Consider the following 19,870-nt stretch of genomic DNA (forward strand, 5'->3'; position numbering starts at 1 on the left):
AGTTCTCGGTACCAGAGCTCCACCCTTATCCTGGTGAGTGACAGCCCCCCTTCCACACGGCTCTCAGTATCAGAGCTCCGCCCTCTCCTGTGAGTGACGACAGCCCCCTCTCATACAGTTCTCGGTACCAGAGCTCCACCCTATCCTGGTGAGTGACAGCCCCCCTCCCACACGGCTCTCAGTATTAGAGCTCCGCCCTATTATGTTGCGTAACAATCCCCACCTACTGTTCACGGACCCAGCCTTTAGCTGCCCGATTGCTGCCTGCGCGGCTTTTGATTGGGTGTCTTTCAATGACTCGTAGGTCCTCTCTGTTAGCTGCCTTTGCAGTGCCTGCTGGTCCCCAGCTGCTGTGGAAGCTGTAGGCATTGCGGTTCCGCCATTGCTTCTGTTCCTGGACGTCCCTGCGAGTGTCCTGTCAGAGCTCCCCCTACATTCCCCTTGGCAGCTCTTCCTCAGACCGGCAGCATGTTGGAGGAAGCAGGAGAGGTGTTTGATAACATGCTGAAAGCGTCATTCCCGCTTACGTTCATCGTCTTCATCCCCGCCGTGCTGCTCCTCGTGTCCCCGCTGCAGGCCGAGGCTGCTCATGAGTTCACCGTGTACCGCATGCAGCAGTACGACCTGCAGGGACAGAGCTACGGTCAGTGACAGCTGAGGGGCCTTCATTGCCATCTGAGAGCCTGATAAGCACTACGTCAGCACATAGAATTGATGTCCTGATCCAGTACTCGAAATGACTATCTCCAGACAGTTGTCTTTTTTTAGTTTTGGGTAGGATGGGGAACTACTACATGTCGGGTCACGTTTTTAATTTATCCTGTGACCCCAGTGGGTACATTTTCCTTGACTTCCTGCCCCTGTGACACTGGGGACATTAAGGTGTGGTCAGCAATAAAAAAAAAAAAAAACATTTTTCCCTCAGCCACAATGTATTTTTTAAATCTTTGTCCCCATTGGAGACACTTTCTATCATTTCCTGTCCTGACAAGAAATAACAGGATATCTCTCTCAGCAGGGACAGATATCTAGACTACATCCAAACACATTGAAAATGAAAGCGGTGTGGCTGGCATTGGGTCTCCATTTTCATTCAGACCATGGCAATGTCTATTCCCAGGGATGTTTTATGGATAAAACATTGGCATCCTTTGTTTTATACTCCAGCTGTAGTAGTCCTGGTACCATATAGAATAGTTATGAGGGGGATGTACCTGGTTTACAGGAGATTAGACTGTGAGATGTGTAAAATGACTCCTAGACTTTGTAGGATATAGGGACTCGTTGGTCTGAACAATCTCTCCATTAACATTCACTCTTAAGGCTTCATTCACATCTGAGCCTTCTGTGAACATGGGGAAGTGCACTTGTGGTGCCGTTGACCCCTAGTTCACACAGCAGTGCGATTTGACCTGCAATTCAGCAATGCAGTATTCATGCGATGTGTAAACGCTCTCATCCCACTCTGTGGAAAATCTGATGCCAAACTTGCACATCACCCTTGCCAAATCGCAGTGCGAATCACCTGCACATATATTAACACCTTCCATAGAAACGCAGCCTATTACAAATGTCATCCGAATCTGGTTCCTAAAGTCGCATCTAAAGTGTTACTAAACCCACAACCGTAAAGTCTGTATATGCAGTAAAGCAGGGCTTGAAATTTCCACTCGCCTGCTTGCCAATGGCGAGTGGAAATTATGGTGGGGGCGAGTGTGTCCCCCAGGTCCGTCTTGCTGAGCAGGCTCGGAGCTCAGGCCAGATCTGTCATTGGCACTGGGAGACGTCAGACTGCTCAATAGCTGAGCGCAGTGAAAGCAAAGCAAGGAGTGTTGCTGTGCTCTCTGCCTCCCACTGGAGTGCAGTACCTGGATCTGTGAGTGAACAACGAAGTACTGCACCTTTTTATGGGGGGGGGTCTGTATGCATGCACAATTGTACATGTGTGCGTACATGTGTCTATGTATATGTGTGTGTATGTATGTATGTGTGTATGTACATGTCTGTGCATGTGTATTTCTGTGTATGTATCTGTGTGTATGTATGTCTGTACATGCCTGTGTGTCTCTGTGTGTGCGTGTACATGTCTGTGTGTGTGTACAGGTGTCTCTGTGTGTGTTTGTTGGTGGCGAGTAACTGTAAAGCCTGGCTAGTAGCTCAGGACTTGAAATTTTAATCCCTGCAGTAAAGCATGCTTGTTATATTCACTGTGGAACCTAAGGGGTTAATCCTCTGCATTATGTGAAAAGACTGTTTGATCCTGTCTTCTCTGATTTTCCCCCTCTACTGTCCTCAATCCACCTGCTGATAGTACAGAGCTCTAGGAGTCACTCTGCACATGCTCAGTTTAGTGTGTATTGGTAGAGTTTTTTTGGTCTTGGTAGAGTGCATGTACAGGGCCAATCAGCACTGTCCACAGACGGTCGGGGGTTATGCAGCCTCATAGGACAGTTAGAGGAGAATGAAAACTACAAGAATAACCAGTGCTCAGCCTGATTTGATAGAAGTCACAAGACTGCTCTAACTGCTGATGAGAAAAGGTATTTAGCAGTCTATATTTACTAAAATAATTGCATTTCCATGTTCTGTGTACTGGGGAATACCAGATACAGTGAATGCAGGGTCCTGGGTTTAGTAGCACTATAAAATCACATCTATGTGAACTAGGGCTCATTGTTAATGGCAAGCAGATGAGTGTTTTTGCGTGAAGATAACGCCTGAAAAGGTACAGGACCTTCCTTGACATGTCTTGGGCAGCCCCATTCAATGAAGGGGCTGCCCTATGCATGTAGCACATAAAAAGCACGCATTTACAATACGCTGGGTGTAAAGCTAGCGATGATAGCCACACGTGGCTGTTATTGCTTCCCCTCTGAAAATCAATTTGTGGTGGGTCACACTTTAGAGAGCTTTTGACAGGCAATGAGGAGGTGATATGTTATCTCCTCAACGCCTGTGTTAACCCTCAAAATGCCAGCCATCTGCCCAACAACATTGTGCAGCCCCAATCACTTGAATGGGTCACATTCAGCAGCAGTACCATCCGCCACATGCCATTTCATTTTTGCCTCAGCCATGAAGCAAAGCATCAGGACTGCCGCGTGTGTACAGTCCTGTGCAACTACATTTCTGTGTTTAGGTAGGTGGGGGGGGGGGGGGGCAATAAAGTTGCAGCACATCCACCTGTGTGAACAAGACCTTAGATTGTTACTGTTACACCTGTGACGAGGCAGAAGCCATGGTTGATCTTGTTTATGTGGGAAAACCATTTTGATTTGCTTTAAGGTTCAATGCACACTACTTTTTTGGGTTTTTTTAAGTTCCTAGAAGCTATTATGAACATTTTTTTTTCCTGCTTCTAGAAGCTAATTGTGTCATCCTATGTATTCATGCACACCATTTTATGCTGGAAGCATTTTTCAAGCTTCAGCGTTTAGGAGCAGAAAAAAAATTGCTTTTATAGAGTTTTCTGGAGCATTTTCCTAGCAGTAAAAAACACTGAACTCTCCTAAATGCTCCCAACGGCTTTTTTTCCAAGCTTTTTTTTTTCTTCATGTACTGTAAAAACACTAATAAACCACTAATGCTCCTAAAATGCTACTACAAACCACCACAAAAACGTGTTTTTCATCTAGCGGTTTTATTTTTTCTAGTGTTTTTTGAGCTTATTAAAAACACTAGTGTGCAGGGAGCCTTAAAGAGAAATGTGCAGTCAGTTGCTATTTTCCTCTGCGATTGGTAGGTCAGATGTGTGTGCGGGGATCTGCTGGTGCTCATACATAATGGGGATGGTTACTTGATTAGTCCAAAATCAGCCAGGTCACGTGACAGATTTCTTCTGGTATCTTAAGGTTCCATTCACACCTGCACAACGTTGTTCCTTGAAGCTCCAAATCACTTATGCAGGCCATAGATGAGTCGAAAACCGGCCGTTTTTTAATAAAAAAACGAAAAATTGGTCGTTCGATCGGCCGACGTTACCACCAACAATAAAAAAAATCAGCCGATTTTCGTCCCGTCTACGGCCGGCATTTAATTACTTCTGTCCCTTGCAGAGAGCTTCGCTATTATATTTGACATGAAAAAGTATAGCGATTACAACATTGTATCTATTTGTATCCATTTCTGATATAGATGGTTTTATTCGGATACAAATAGATACATTGTTGCAACCGCAATACTTTTTCGTGTCAAATATAATAGCGGATTGGAATTCTAATTCTTCTTTTTCTTCTGTTTCTTCTGTTTCTTCTTCTTTCAGGTCACGGCTTGTGCGCAGATTTTTTTTATCGGTAAAACGTTCGGCCGATTTGCCCATCATTGCCGGCAAAATCAGCCAATTTTTACCCAACTTTACCGATAGAAAAAAATGTGCCAAAACCCCGAAAAAGGCAGACCAATTTACCCACTAACGGTGTGAAAATCTGCCTTTTTTTTTTTTTTTCTTTTTTTCGGCCCGCAAAATCAGCCAATTTTTGACCCGTCTATGGCCTGCGTTAGTAACCAAATTCTTGTATCTTAAGGTTCTATTTACACCTGATCAGTTTTGTACCTTGAAGCTCCAAATCACTTAGTAACCAAAATTCTATGTATTTCAATGGAAGCTGTTCACACGTGAGCACTCAGGTCCTTGTAGTTCAACGCCTTATGCTCTTAAAGCTCCATGAGCTACTTTTTGAAGCAGAATTGAGTATTTTTGGCCCCATAGACTTTAATAGGAATGCCTGAAAATCAAGCATTTTTGTGCATTTTTTTTCAAGAATTTTTTTTTCAGCCTGTTAGAACTGGTTTGTTTCCCTCAGAGTCCTTTCACAAGGGCGGTGTTTTTTGTTTTTTTTTTCCATCAGTTCAGACAAGTTTTTTCCAAGAAAAGATGGATGAGTTCACGTCAGTTTTTCATCAGTTCACGTCAGTTTACATCCATTTTTGAAATCCTTTACCAATGCAGAAACGGACCGTATGTCCTTTAACATCCGTTTTTGGGCGTTAACATCCATTTTTGTGTCTGTTACGGGTTTTTTTTACAGAAGGAAAATAGCAATGTCTTCTGCTAAAAAAAAAAAAAAGGATGTTAACAGATACAGACTTTATTGGATGTAAACAGATGATTATCCGCTTACATCTGCTAGTCCATAGCAATACATGGGTGTCTGTTTGTCATCCTTTAAATGAAAAACAGACATACGGAACGTCCATGTGAAAGGGGCCTCAGTGTTTTCCATTAGCTAAAGCACAAATTACTAAACCTTGATTACACATGTAAAAAACTAAGATATGGGCACAAAAACATAACAAAAATGCCTGAAAATTGCTCTGATCATTTGTGAATGCAGCCAAATATCTGTTTTTCTCTAGCAAGCCTAAAGATGAATATACTTTATTTTTTTCTTTCAGTCAGCAAAAACATGAACAAGAAATAAATATTAAGAGATTCCTCCATCCACACAAGTGTGGTGTTAGTGGCTGCAGCCACTGATTGTGGAAAATTTTCCAAGATGTCCCTTCAACAGAAGTCGATCAAGCACGGCCACACTTATTGAAATTTGCCCGATCCATGCTGAACTGGCTGCATTTGGATCAGTGTGTGTGGTCAACTTAAGGCTTCATTTACACAGGGGCATAGATCTACACATCCATCAAGAGGCATTTGGTTTTGCTCCCAGAATAGCATATACAGCCACACCCAGAAGACTGTTAAAAATCAATGAGAGTCCTGGAAGCAGTCCGTCTGCATCTAAAGCTGCTTATCTGTCTCTGTATGCAAGTACATGCTGAAATGTGTTTGAGTCGTACAGCTGCTGCACCTGTCAGTCTCATTGATTTTTAACAGACTTCTCAATGTGGCTGTATGCCACTTCAGGAACAATCAACCAGTAAATCTATGTGCCCATGTGAATGAAGCCTTATTGTGTGTGCTATGAAAGGATACAGAGGAGGTTCAAGATGTTTTTTTAAAAAAAGTGCCTGCGTTATCTTATAGGAAATCTGTCATTGAGAGAAATGATTAAAGTTGGAGAGGCAATATATATTTTTTCCACGTTAATAACAGGCTACGTAATGTATAATATTTAACAGGTATTTATTACCTCTAACAGAGATCACAGTACAGTCCCCAACAACACTTTCATCTGGTTTTCTATTCATTAAAACAGCACCATATTTGTTCAAGCTTCATCCAGGACAGGCATCTCCTTCCTGAGGTACTGACAGAGAAGACATAGTCATGCAAATCCTGATGCCTGTGCAGCTCTTTACTGTGTTCCAAGATCTCTGACACAATCTCTCAAATTGTGACTTGCTACAAAGTTACAATATTGCAGTATGATTACTTGTGGAGGGGGTGACTGAGAAAGTGCATCCTCCTGACTGCAGCAAACTGACAGCATCATCTCAGTCTATTAAAAGCAGGGTGGATAAAAATCAATGATTTTTTTTAAAAAAATTAAAAAAATCTGATTTTTTTTTATTTAAATCAGATTTTTTTAAATAAAATGCTTTTTGAGGAAAATATATTACCATCCAAAGGTTATTCCATCATGAAATAAAGATTAGGTTTTTAATTATGTAGAATAAGGCTGTATATGTTTAATTTTTTGGGTAAATAAATGCCATTAATCCATTCACAATGTCATGCTCTTCCAGAGGTTTTTGTAAGATTATTGGGCAGTTTCTATGCCTACAAGATATTATCACAGATGTTTGGTTTACTTTTGCAGTTCTCAAAACTGAATTTGACTCAGCGGAGATCACATGCCTCTTCTTCACAGCAAAAATGTTATAACATGAACAGAGTTAAGAAAAAGACCTTAATCCTAACTTCTACAAACCTATGAATACAGAATCAACCCCTTCAGTGCTAAGTTTCAAGAAGTTCAGTGAATAGAATAGAAACAATATTTTTCTGATTGTTTGGAGTGGAATAGATCTGCACAAGAAGAAAGTGAAACTAAGTGTGAGGAGGAAGGGGCTGACAGTCTAAGTTTCTTAAAATATATATATTTTGTTTAGCCAAATTAGTTAACAAACATGGATGTTTGTTTAAGCAAATAATATATGCAGGAATTTTATTGTTTCAGTTGAATAAATCTATTTAAATTGTTATTATTAAGGTAATGATTATTTTTCTCCTTCCTAAGTACAACAGAAAGGTTGTCCAAATATGAATGATTAACCTATTAAACTGGGGATAAAAAAAACGAATATGAAAAGTTATTCTAAAAATCTTCATCTTGCATATTAAAGTTATACCAGCAAGAATTAGTCTATGTAGAAAACTATGATTTAAATCAAGCCTTACTGACTAGTGATTTAAATCGTGATTTAAATCAGTTTGATTTAAATCAAATCCACCCTGATTAAAAGTCACTTGATAGAAGCGCAAGGGCAGTCTAATGATAAAAGGTGTAGCTTAAGGTGGAGTTGAATAGATTGAAGTTGATTAATAAAGTAAACAGTTAAAAAAAAAAAAAAAATAGAGATAGCAATACCTTGTTTTTACTTTTATTTCCTTGATTTTTCTATACAGCCCGGCAATGCCCAAATGAGGGAATGGGCTTAGTTGAATGCCCTGGTGATGTTGTTTCCGATATTACATGCCCTCCCTTCCAGGTGATTCAGAGTGGCGTGCATTGTCAGTCAGGCATCTGATCTGTTTGCAACAGCGCACTCAATGCATTCAAATCATTAGTCTTCCATTGCTTTGTGAATGCTGAGATTTTTCCTACTTTAGACATACTCAGCTGTAACATAAGAAAACTAGCCACATAAGAATTAAAATTCAACTTTTTTTTTTTTTTTTTGCGGATTACTAATAATTTTTAAATTCAGAATCCAAGTTCACTTAGAAGAAGTGGCTGTTCAGTCGTTTTCAGAAATTCTGTAATCTGTCCTAGATGCCAGTTCTTATACTTGTGCAAGGAAGGAAAATGCTACCCTTTTTCTAAATCTTAAAGCTGTGAATTTTTATATTCTTTTTCTTTTCTTTTTTTTTTGTGTAGGTACTCGTAATTCGGTACTAAACACAGAGGCCCGTACAGTAGAGGCAGACCTGCTGAGTCGACGATGTGTGCTTATGCGCTTAGCAGACTTCTCCTTTCAACAGTATCAGAAAGCACTTCGTCAGTCAGCGGGGGCAGTGGTGATAATCCTGCCTCATGAAATGGCAGCGTTGCCACAAGATATTGTGCAGGTGAGAAAATTCCCAAGTATCCATGTCAAATTGCACTCAAATATTTCAGCTGTCATTTGCTGACTTTTTTTCCAACATTGCTGGTTGCCTGGATGCTTCTTGCTGCAATAAATTTGAGTTGCTGAGCTGGAACACACACATGCAAGAAGTCAAATCATGATCTGTATATTTTTTCCAGGACAGTATTGGAGTCGTAGGACCAAACAGCCAGTCAGATAGCATTTTAGAAGGAAAATTATGAAACAAACTGTATATTTCCCTTTGCAGTTGATAGTTTTGCTGACTGGGCTGAAGTCTTGTATGTTTGAAGGACATATCCCTGTTACATATTTAGCTCAGACATCATTTACATTAAGGATATGGTTTGTTATGTAGAATTTGAGAGACCAATTCAACTTTTGTTGTAGACATCACGGCCCATGGTTCCTGTAATGTTTTTCATGTTCTCATTGTTTTGTAGCAATTTATGGATATTGAACCTGAAATGCTTTCTATGGAGACTCAGGTCCCAGTATACTTTGCAGTGGAGGATGCAGAGCTAATATCCATATATGAACAGACTCTCGCAGCTTCTGCAAGTCAGGGCACCTCTTCTGCTGCTGAAGGTAACACTGTTTTTAAGATCTGGTTTCAGTGTAAAGTGTTTTATACAGGATAAACAAACAGAATGTCAGATGCTGTGTGTAGATCATATATTATATAATTTCTCCCCATACAGTGCTTCTCCATACAGCTACTGCCAATGGCTTCCAAATGGTGACTAGTGGAGCACAGAGTAAGGCTGTTAGTGATTGGCTTGTAACCAGTGTGGAGGTAAGCTTGCTTGAAGGAATTCAAACTAATATGAATTTTGGATACATCCTTTAAACGCCAAAAGAATGTATAATTCATATTTTATTGTTATGTATGAAATATTCAGAGTAAATAAAGTAAACCTGACACAAAACTGGGCTATATGAATTAAAAATGTAAACTGTTCTCCACTTTGCATGTAACACTCAAGCTTAGTCCAGCCCCCTACTCACCAAGGCTGCCTATTATAGTGCTTTAAAAGATAAGTTCACCTTCGGGAACATTTTACATGTTCCACCTGTTTTTAGGGTGAAACATGTAACGTGTTCCTAGTGCTGCAGCTGTGCCCGCTGCTTCCTCCTCCCTCTGATAGATGGGGAAAAGTTCCCCCGTATGATCTGTCAGATTTGAAAACCACACAGCTGTGCGGGGCTCTGCCCACATGGCCGCGTCATTCATTCACAGAGTTCCGTGAATGAATACGCTACAAGGCCTGACAACCTTAGCGGCTGTCAATTTGTAGTTCTCAGTGAAATACCACAGAGCTGGGGAGTGCCGTGGTAGTTGAATTTTTCTGTCAGTATATATGCTTGTTCCTACATGCTGTACGGGTAAGCAGATATACTTACAGATCTGCAGGAGACCTGCATGGCACCAACGATCTACTGTTCTCTGGTGATATACTTTAAAGACCTCCTGCAGACAAAAATAATAAATACACATACTGCAAAAAAAATGTGCATTTATTATTTTTGTGGAAAGGTGAACGTATCCTTTAATATGATGGGTGCTTCATCTCATAAAAGAGCAATGGGGGGCTCAGAAAGTTTCATTAGAACCAAGTTCAGATTTTAACAGTCAAGAGTATAGTTCTTGTAATGAGAGAATCCTGTAGGTTGCCATTGTTTGACCTCAGTTTAGGAATATAAGGTTCCTGACTGTCATGCTGATGCTTTAGCTTCAGTGCTTACTGGACCTGGAACAAGCATAGAGATGAGAAACATTCATTAATTATATGCTTGTTCAAGGTTTGTAACTTAGGTAATAGGGCCAGGCAATCCGGATTGACAGATGGAGCACCTCAATGGTAGCCTAAGAATCTCTGTTCTGACAGGTAAACTTTGAGCTACCTAAATCTCTACTTGAGGCTACTAAAGGTAGCCACTTCTTGTGCATATTCTTCCCACACCAGGGAAAATAAATAAAGGGGCCTGCAGCACAAAGTGGTGTCCAGGGCGTGCTTGGCAAGTGGTGTTATATTGATTCTGTGGCATGGAGTTTTTGAACTGTTAGTGCTTTGCTTTGTGTTATGATCTGCACAAATGCTGGGCACAGGTCCAAGGTATGGAAGTAGTAATGTTTTGACAGTGGTGTTTTTTTTTTTTTTTTTTTTTATCTGTTAAGTGGTGGACAGTTTGCTCTATAGGCGTTTGGCTATGAAATTAGCGTTATTGACTCCACATGGCAGCAAAACTCAGTTTTCTACCCGGTATTGTAAAGCCTCTCTTATGTATTATTTCTTATCTTTATGCAGGGACGGTTGACTGGTCTTGGCTCAGAAGACCTTCCTACCATTGCCATTGTTGCTCACTATGACTCATTTGGCGTTGCTCCGGTAATTCTCACACACCAATGTATTGTAGTGTACAAGACATTCTGTTTGTGATCTAAATTTTTCTTGTAGTTTTCAAGGAATATTAAAGTGGAACTGCACTGCATCTGAGCACCACAAACCAAAAATGCTATTTAATTCATTTTTAATATTCAAAGCAAACTCACGGATCCATCCATGTCTCCATGCTTTATTTGCTGAGAAATCATTTTGAAAAACACCCCCTGGCGTTTCTGGCCATGGCCATCTTGAGTAAGGGCAGATGATTCATGTAGCATTTACTTTCTGGAATCTATCTGCCCTTAGTTCAGGCATTGGCTGAGCTGATAACCCTCCCTCCCGTCCTGAAGACTGCTGGGATGTATGGCATTATTTGTCTAGGCATGGAAATAAGGAAGTAACTGAAGAAATGTAAAAAAAAAAAAAAAGTTTAAAACTAGTAAATGATATACTTTCCTATCTATTTAATAATGCTTGCAGCATAAGGATTAAAATAGTCCATGTTGATTGAGAGAGTGAAGTTCCACTTTAATGCAATAGCGATTGTTTAATTAGAATTGGGGAAATTGATAAATACACATATATGCATATCATCTTGGGAAAAAAAAAAAATTTTAAACTTCCCTTTTCAAAACCTTTATAGCTCCCAAACTTGTGAACATTTTTGAAGTATAGTTTTAAGCATTTTAGAAACTGTTATGCTGTGGCAACTGAAAACACTTTTATTCTTTGCAGTGGCTGTCATATGGGGCCGATTCCAATGGAAGCGGAGTGGCTGTCCTTCTGGAGCTGGCACGTCTCTTCTCAAGACTGTACACTTACAAGCGGACACATGCCAGGTTAGATTCCCAAACATAGCACTCTGACCTAGTTATACCAGCCTTGCATCATGTTTCTGTTTCTCTCTGGCTGGGCTGGAATGAAGCAAGGCCTTAACTACACCCTAGATGTTTTAGAACTATGTTGCAGCATTTAATCCATTGTCTATCTTGCATTGGCTAAATTTTCTGTAATTTGAAGGTGTAAACCATTTCATTTCTGTACTGCATTTGTTTTTAGGGGCATCTTTATCCTATTTATTTAAGATACATGTGTAATTCATGTAAATAAGTGGTTCAAAAGTCCCAGTTTCTGTGAATACTATGTGTGTCCTAAATTCCCAGTGGTGTAAGGGTCCAATGTACAGAAATTAACTGTTTAAAATAATTTAGAAAACAGTGCAGCAGCTCGGGGCATATAGAATACAGTACACTGTATAGACAGTGGTCTAGAGTATGTAAAATGCAGCACAGCATACAGACTGCAGTGGTCTTGACTATTAAAAGGATAAGTTCACCTTTTGTAACATGTTACACCCATATTCAGGGTGTAACATGTTACAAAAGCAGCAGCCCCCATGGTCCAGAGTATGGAACTTATAGCGCAGCATACAAATACATACAGTATGGTGTGCAAGAGTCTTCTTTACATTGATGGTCAGTTGGGGAAGGAATGTTTCTATAGATAGCCAAGGAGAATCCTTTTAATCTAGTTGTTGCTTGCCTCAAAGATGACTCTCCACTAGTCTATTGCTGTCGTGTGCCTAGTGACATCTGCATCTACTGTATGCAAGAATTATGCAAGCACCATCAAGGGACCGATCAATCTACCTACATCCTTGGTGTATGGACATGTGCAGTTGACTGATTTCTGTAAACGCCAATGTACACCATCATGTTGCAGTATATTGTGTCCTCAGCAAACATGGTGACAGAACCTTTGTTAAAAAATTCTGAACTGTGTATTTCTGCAAATCATAGACTTTTGGCTCTTGGTTGGTAAGAGCCTGAAGTTCTGGTGCAACTCTCTGGAAGTGTGAGGATGGGGAGAGCAACCACACTTTCCTAGATTGTTGTTTTAATAGAATTATCGGTCAGTTAACCCCATCCCTTAAATGCAGCTAAATCTTTGATCCCCACTTTGTGGGGTCAAACCTTAGTTCCGACTTTAGCCCAATGGTTACGTAAAGTGGATGATATTTGTTTTCTAATAGATTTAACTCATATTGCCAAGGGAAAAGTTAGTCAGCAATGCAAAATATGGGCCAGCTGGTTTGAGTCCAAACATCAACTACATATGGTTACATAGTTAGTCTGGCTGAAAAAAGAGAGAAGTCCACCCAGTTCAACCATGTTGTGTATTTCCTGTCTAATTCTTAGTAAACGGATATTAAACTAAAAAGAAAAAAAAAAGGATTATCTGATTTGAAATACAGTATATGGTCATGGGAATGCCATTACTACTTTGTAGTATAGCATTGTATGTGCCGTTGCTTATTCTTTTCTGATGTCCATCAGGCTGATTGATGTCAATGATCTTGACAGTCCTCCAATACTGATATTAATTGCATTCCCCAATGATGTAAACCAGATAGTACAGCTATAATTAAAATAACTTATGCAACATCTGTACATTTTGAGGCATAGTCAAAAGGCACCATTGAGCTAGTGCACAGAAGAACAGGGAACATCGTAAACATCATTGATGAGAAGCGCATTAATGTACCTATACCATCAAGAGTAACTATCAATACAGGTCAGGGAGGAAGGGTAAGGCGAGGAAAAGGTGGAGGTTCCAGGGGAGCTGCCGTGTACTGCTAGGAGAACACAATGTGCACGGAGCACATCTGGAAGTTGGTATTTTGGCCTGCCATCTGCAATTCATCATGGGTCAATTTGTCCAACCTCCGCAATGACTAACTGGTGGAAAGGGAGGGATGGAGACAAATAGTTTGCTTCTCCAAAGTCAGTATTTGCATAATTGAGTTTATCAGGTTTTGAGCCTCCCTGAGTGCTCTAGAAAAAAAAATTGAGGATATTTACAGGCATCTAGAGGTACATGCCAAGTTATCACAGAGACCGTGTTTTAGAATAATTACAGGCTTAAAGTGTTTCTAAAGGCTCAAGGTTTTTTACCTTCATGTATTCTATGCAATAATGTAAAAAACCACCTGTGTGTAGCAAGCCCCCTCTGATCCAGCAATGTTCTCAACAGCCTCTGCTGTCTGGGGGCTCTCCTCATTGGCTTATACAGCAACAGGAGCCCATTGGCTCCCGCTGCTGTCAATCACAGCCAGTGAACCAATGAGGAGAGAGTGGGGACGGGGCTGCGCCATGGCTCTGTGTGTCTTATGGATGCGTAGAGCAGCCGCTCAGGGATGTGCATGCAGCGGTGCCCACAGGGCAAGCAGTTTTCCCTGGGGGCATGGCTTGAGGGGGAGGAGCCAGGAGCCTCAGCAGGGACCTGAAACGAAGAGGATCTGGGCTGCTCTGTGAAAAATCACTGCACACAGCAGGTAAGAATAGACGTCTTTTGTTATTTAAAAAAAAAAAAATACAAACCTTTAGTGTCACTTTAAATTCAGGAATCAAATGGTTTTTGGACTTTTGCATATGCAGTTACACAGCTCCTTTTTTTTTCTTGTATTTACTGGCTTACGTAGTAACTGTCCAATTTGCGATTGCCTGTGTTTTTATTTAATGTTCCTGTTTTTTGTGATTTTAATTGTTGGTGTCACCTGCCCTTAAATTCACATTTCTCCCATGCACAGTTACAATCTGCTGTTTTTCGCATCAGGAGGAGGGAAGTTTAATTATCAGGGAACAAAGAGATGGTTAGAGGATCATCTGGATCACACAGGTACTATAGAACGCTGACTAGAAGCAGCATTGCAAATGTAGCCACTGAAAAAAAAGAAGTCTGTCACAAGTGAAACATGTGGATTACCTGGTTGATCATCCCCTAATAAAGCTAGTTGTAATTTTCTTTTCAGAAGAATATAGTAACATATAATTTTAAAAGATCTACATTAGGGCAGTATTTTTTTTATTTTTTTTTCAGGCCAAATGTTCAGCTTGAGAGCCAGGTAACTAGCATTTTCAGAAGGAAGTCAGCAGTGGCAGCCCACATTTTTTTTTGAGAGGATCCCTGTAATGGCAGGGATTTTATATGTTTTGGCTTTTGAGAAAATTTTTTTTAAATCAAAATGATGTATTTAAGCTGGTAGCCTATTTCTAGAGTGTTATCTCTTCCACTTAAATTTTCATGAGTGTGGGACGGGTTTTGGGGCTGCATCTTAAATGTTTTGTTCTAACCCTTCTAATTTTACATATATTTATAGATTCTAGTTTACTTCAAGAAAATGTGGCCTTTGTACTTTGCCTGGATACAATTGGAACTGGAAACAGCTTGCACCTCCATGTTTCCAAGCCTCCCAAAGAGGGCACCTTGCAACATGCTTTTCTCAATGAGCTGGAAATGGTAAATTACTAAAATTCAGAACAAGTGGACGTCTTAACTGGTTGGAAAAAAGTGTACTGTTTGCCCTTGGCCTCGTTATGCCATATGCTCAAAAAAAGTTATGGAAAAAATGTGCAGACTTCACTTGCAGAGACACGAGTTTACATGCGACATCAGTTTTCATGCGTGTTTCAGTAAGTTTTGTAAACGTTGCAGATTCCTGTGCAGAAAAAAATCTACACATTGTACTAGAGTTGCAGTGTGAACAGGGCACATAGAGTACAGTTGTTTTCTTTGTGCACTTGCAGAACGCGTGCAAAAAAACCCACTTCTCTGTGCCATGGTGTGAACTAAGCCTTAAGTGGAATTAAACACATCATTTTAACGGTTTCAAAGAAGAGTTAAATTCCCACATGCTGGGAATGCTACCTGTCACATTTGCTTGTGCTCTCAACCAAAATTTTAAATGCTTGAATGGCTGGGGTCAAAACTGATGTGTAGCTTCATAGCTGTTGCAGATCAACCAGAGGCTAAGATGGCAGCTTCTTTGACTGAAAAGGATAGGGGGTTTAAGCCTAGTGGACCTTGTTCACACCATACATGCAGAGAAACTGATGTGCAGATTTCACTTACAGAGACATCAGTTTACATCAGTTTTCATGTGCACTACAAAGAGTTTTTTTAAACATGTTGCAGATTCCTGCGCAGAAAAAAAATCTGTATGTGATACTGGTGTTGTGGTGTGAACAGGGCACATAGAGAACATTTGATTTCATTGTGCCCTTGCAGAACGCATGCAGAAAAACTGACGTCTCTGCACCATGGTGTGAACAAGTTCGTACACACGATGAGAAAATCAGACAAACAAAATACTGCTTTCAGAGCAACCATCCAATAATCTGATCACTAGTATACAGCTTTTGATAGTCGATTATGACAGTTCATGCAAAATTATCCAAAGGGACAAGCACGACAAAATTTCTTGTAGGATAATAGAACAAACAATTTTCATTTGTACAGTATTCATCCGTAAAGGGGAAAAAAAATCAAGTGACCAAAACCGCACATGCTTGGAAACGAAAGAATACATTTCAATACAATACATTACGTCATCGCTGGAGTTGTATTTTGTCTTACGACAATTTTCGGAACTCTAATAACCTATTTGTTTTGATTAGCTTGCAAAAACAAAAAAAAAAACAGACGATTCGTCCAATATCTCATGGTGTAAAACAAGGCTTAAGTTCCGCTTTACCAATCTGTCTATTATTGTTTTTTCTGTGCAGACTTGAACTGAATGGAACAGTATGATTGGCAGCTGTTAACAAGAGTGTGGGAAACAGGGAGTGTGAACTATTTAAAAAAATGTATTCTATTCTTGCTAGAGTGTTTATTTCTCTACATCTTTTTGGTTAAGATTATCGCTCATCAGTTCCCTGAAGTGAAGTTTTCTATGGTTCATAAGAAGATCAACCTGGCAGAAGATACATTGGCCTGGGAGCATGAGCGATTTGCTATCCGAAGACTTCCCTCTTTCACCATCTCACATCTAGAAGGACATCGCAGTGGTCACAGGAACAGTGTCTTGGATCTCAGGCAAGATGTTTACCAACATGGGGAAAATAATGTTAACATTGTATACGAAGGGAAAGTGTGTGCATGTTTATTATATGGTAGCATAGTACATTGCTTTCAAAATGCTGACTGTCAGTTACTTAAAGGGCATACATACCCCAACAATGATCTTCCCATGTATTTGCTTTCTTTCGGTTTGTTAAATATACCATTGAAATATTGCGAGCTGGTAACTTCCATTTCTCTTGGCCCTGCGCTTACTGTTATCAGTTGCATTGTTCCCAGTTATCTATGTGAACTACTGAACACCTCCTATGTTACAGAACACCCTGTAGTTCTGTCTTAGGGTGACAGTGCTGCTCCATCATAAATACAATACATTGTAAGCATTTTCAATCTAGATCAGAAAGTATGTTACTGGCAGGATACCCAGGGGGGACACAGACTGAAAAAAAGAAAAATCTAAGGCATCGACTACATGTATGAACTTGTAAAGTGCAAAATTGTTATTTTTGGATCTTTTGATACACCTTTTTAACCTCCTCCCGCCAGGCCTATAGACAAGTGACTTAGTGGGCCACTGCCGGTACCATGTGATCGTTGTGACCAATCACAGCAGAACACATGGTAATTGTACACCATGAACAGCTACCATTCATATATAAGTCTGAGTATAGCTGACCCTCCTCATAACCAGCGCTCAATTGTGTAAACCAAAATGTGAATCAAACATAATATTAATAAATATAAATGGAAAATAGAGCGGAGGCAGTGCTTCCACCACAGTGTATCAGAGTGAAAAATGCACACAGTCCAGTCCACCTTATCAGTCTTAAATAATTTCTGCATTCCAACAAACCCACTCCAACACCTTTGCGATCTTGCAGTGATTAGCACCCCATCAAAATGGACACTCATCAGATACTGGAGAATAACCAGCAGTGGAAAATCTCCTCCTTAACAGCAAATATTGGTGAATAACCAGCAGTGGAAAATCTCCTTAAGAGCTAGACAGTGATACCCCATCCAGGTAAATGAATGAAATATAGAAAGGATCCCTCTGCGCTCCACAGAATCTTTAACCTAAAGTTAGCTGCTATCACCTATTCTTTATACCTCAAGATATGTGCAAACAAATTATATATTGTGATGAAGCGCTCAACTTATATAGTGTATAAAATACCTTCTTACATCAAAATTATTGTGAAATTCCCAAAATAAATAATTAATTCCTTCTTAAATTCTACCAACCTATACAAATAACTAGTGCAAGATTCCCACACACAAATTATAAGCCCCCTAGTGGTAAACCGTGATAATTAACTAATAACACTTTATCTGTGCAAAGTGATAAATATATCCAATTGCATAAAATAAAACAGTTCAAAAACCAATTCAAAAAAACTTGTGATGCCACACTGTGCAAAATATTAATAAGTGTTCAATACACAGTGATAAAACTTCACTCCATGCTGCAATTGTGCTCTTCGTGATACTCTGATGTGACTCCCCTGGATTTAGCCAAAATGCCCCCTCACCTTCCACATTCGACCCTTGCGGGTCACAAAGCTTTAAATATATAATATCTCTGCCAGGTTTTCACACTCCACTGACTCCACCGACTCAATTAAGATCCTCCTCCAAGCAATGATTTCCTCTCAGATCACTTCCTCATAATATGGACTCAAACACAGGGCGTATATGCAAGACAAAGACAGACCTCCATAGTGCAATACTGTTTTAATGCACTTTAAAATAGAAATGAATAACACTCACATATCCTCCAACATAGAAAAGCAGTTTCCCATGTGCTATGGGTATACTCAGGTGTACAAAGATGGCGTCCGTACCTGCAACCGGAAGTACGTCACCCCTTTGACCGGAAATGCGTCGACGCGTTGCGCCACGATCACGTGGCTTCTTCAGGATGCCGCATTTGATGACAGAACTTCCTTTTAAACCCTTAGGATAATTTACAAGGGGCGTGTATTACCTCCATTTTCTTGGAGCCCAATATACATAAGACGGCCATGTGCCGCCACCGCTTCCCCTGGTGTCCCATTGTACCTCCTCTACTATTCCTAAACTTATTGTATTCACTTCCCAATTATAAAAATACTTTATTAAACAAATTAAATTCATTTTAAAATATATTAAAAACTATATTTAAATAAATTAGTATATATTCCTTACTAAATATATATATATAAATAAATATATAAAATGACAAAGGGATTGATAGATATATGTATATAAATAAATCACACATATCTACAAAAATTATATCTCAACTCCCACATAAAATTTCATATCAAGAGTACATTAAACCCACCCCAATTAATAATATTTAAATATAATACAATTATAATCTGAACATATTAATTTTAAAATTGAAGAAATATTAATTTTAAATTATCATACTAATTCCACATAATTTTAATAAAACATAATCTAATGAAGAACTCCTGTGTAACACCCATACCACATGTTTACATGAATAAAATCATAAATATACTATTCTTTTAAGATATTCTTTAAACCACCAATTTATACATTAAACATTACACATTTTTCTTTAATAAATAACCAAGCAGTATTAAAAATCATTAATAAAACAATTGAGGTCAAATTCAATATTTAGACCTCTAGGTGTTTTTTTGAATTGGTTTTTGAACTGTTTTATTTTATGCAATTGGATATATTTATCACTTTGCACAGATAAAGTGTTATTAGTTAATTATCACGGTTTACCACTAGGGGGCTTATAATTTGTGTGTGGGAATCTTGCACTAGTTATTTGTATAGGTTGGTAGAATTTAAGAAGGAATTAATTATTTATTTTGGGAATTTCACAATAATTTTGATGTAAGAAGGTATTTTATACACTATATAAGTTGAGCGCTTCATCACAATATATAATTTGTTTGCACATATCTTCAGGTAAATGAATGATCAATAATACATTCTCCTTCCAAACTCCACAGTACCATCACTCAAGCGTAAGAATCCAATTCAATACATGGGTGAAAAAGTGGAAGAAACCAGATCGTGTAACTCCCTTTTTAGAGCCTTAATTGCCTCAATCCCCTCTTAAAATACACTCACATTTTAATAAATGAATTAAGCACAAAAACACAAGTAAAACGTTGGTAAGCGTTACTACCGCTTTAATGGTGTGATAGCATCTCACCGCACACATCGCTTTTACTAACTTCCGCATAGAGAGAGGTCACGTGGTGTCAGTGAGCGTGCTGACGTCACGGATGGTCACACCCTGATGTATTTCATCATTACGACTTCCTGTGAGGGAGCACACTCTCAGAGGAAGTCATAATGACGAAAAATAGAAAACCCAGTGGTGATTTAAATGCCATCAAAAGAAATCTCTATTTGTGTGAAAACAGGATAAAAACTTCATTTGGGTA

General features: G+C 39.4%; 1 protein-coding gene across 1 annotated transcript in view; it reads left to right on the forward strand.

Annotated features, from left to right (window-relative positions):
- The first annotated feature begins 314 nt into the window (after nucleotides 1-314).
- The window catches only part of NCLN (nicalin), a 38,060-nt gene continuing 18,504 nt past the window's right edge, over nucleotides 315-19,870 (forward strand). The window contains exons 1-9 of the mRNA XM_089667171.1: nucleotides 315-643; nucleotides 7,998-8,188; nucleotides 8,649-8,793; nucleotides 8,907-9,001; nucleotides 10,515-10,595; nucleotides 11,328-11,431; nucleotides 14,182-14,270; nucleotides 14,752-14,891; nucleotides 16,288-16,466. Of these exons, the coding sequence (XP_089523297.1) occupies nucleotides 469-643; nucleotides 7,998-8,188; nucleotides 8,649-8,793; nucleotides 8,907-9,001; nucleotides 10,515-10,595; nucleotides 11,328-11,431; nucleotides 14,182-14,270; nucleotides 14,752-14,891; nucleotides 16,288-16,466 (1,199 nt within the window). The 5' untranslated portion in view covers nucleotides 315-468. The remainder of the gene's footprint in view (nucleotides 644-7,997; nucleotides 8,189-8,648; nucleotides 8,794-8,906; nucleotides 9,002-10,514; nucleotides 10,596-11,327; nucleotides 11,432-14,181; nucleotides 14,271-14,751; nucleotides 14,892-16,287; nucleotides 16,467-19,870) is intronic.

The sequence above is a fragment of the Staurois parvus genome, unplaced genomic scaffold, assembly GCF_062004578.1.
Source record: "Staurois parvus isolate SC_StPar_1 unplaced genomic scaffold, SC_StPar_1.0 ptg000053l, whole genome shotgun sequence".
Lineage (NCBI taxonomy): Eukaryota > Metazoa > Chordata > Amphibia > Anura > Ranidae > Staurois > Staurois parvus.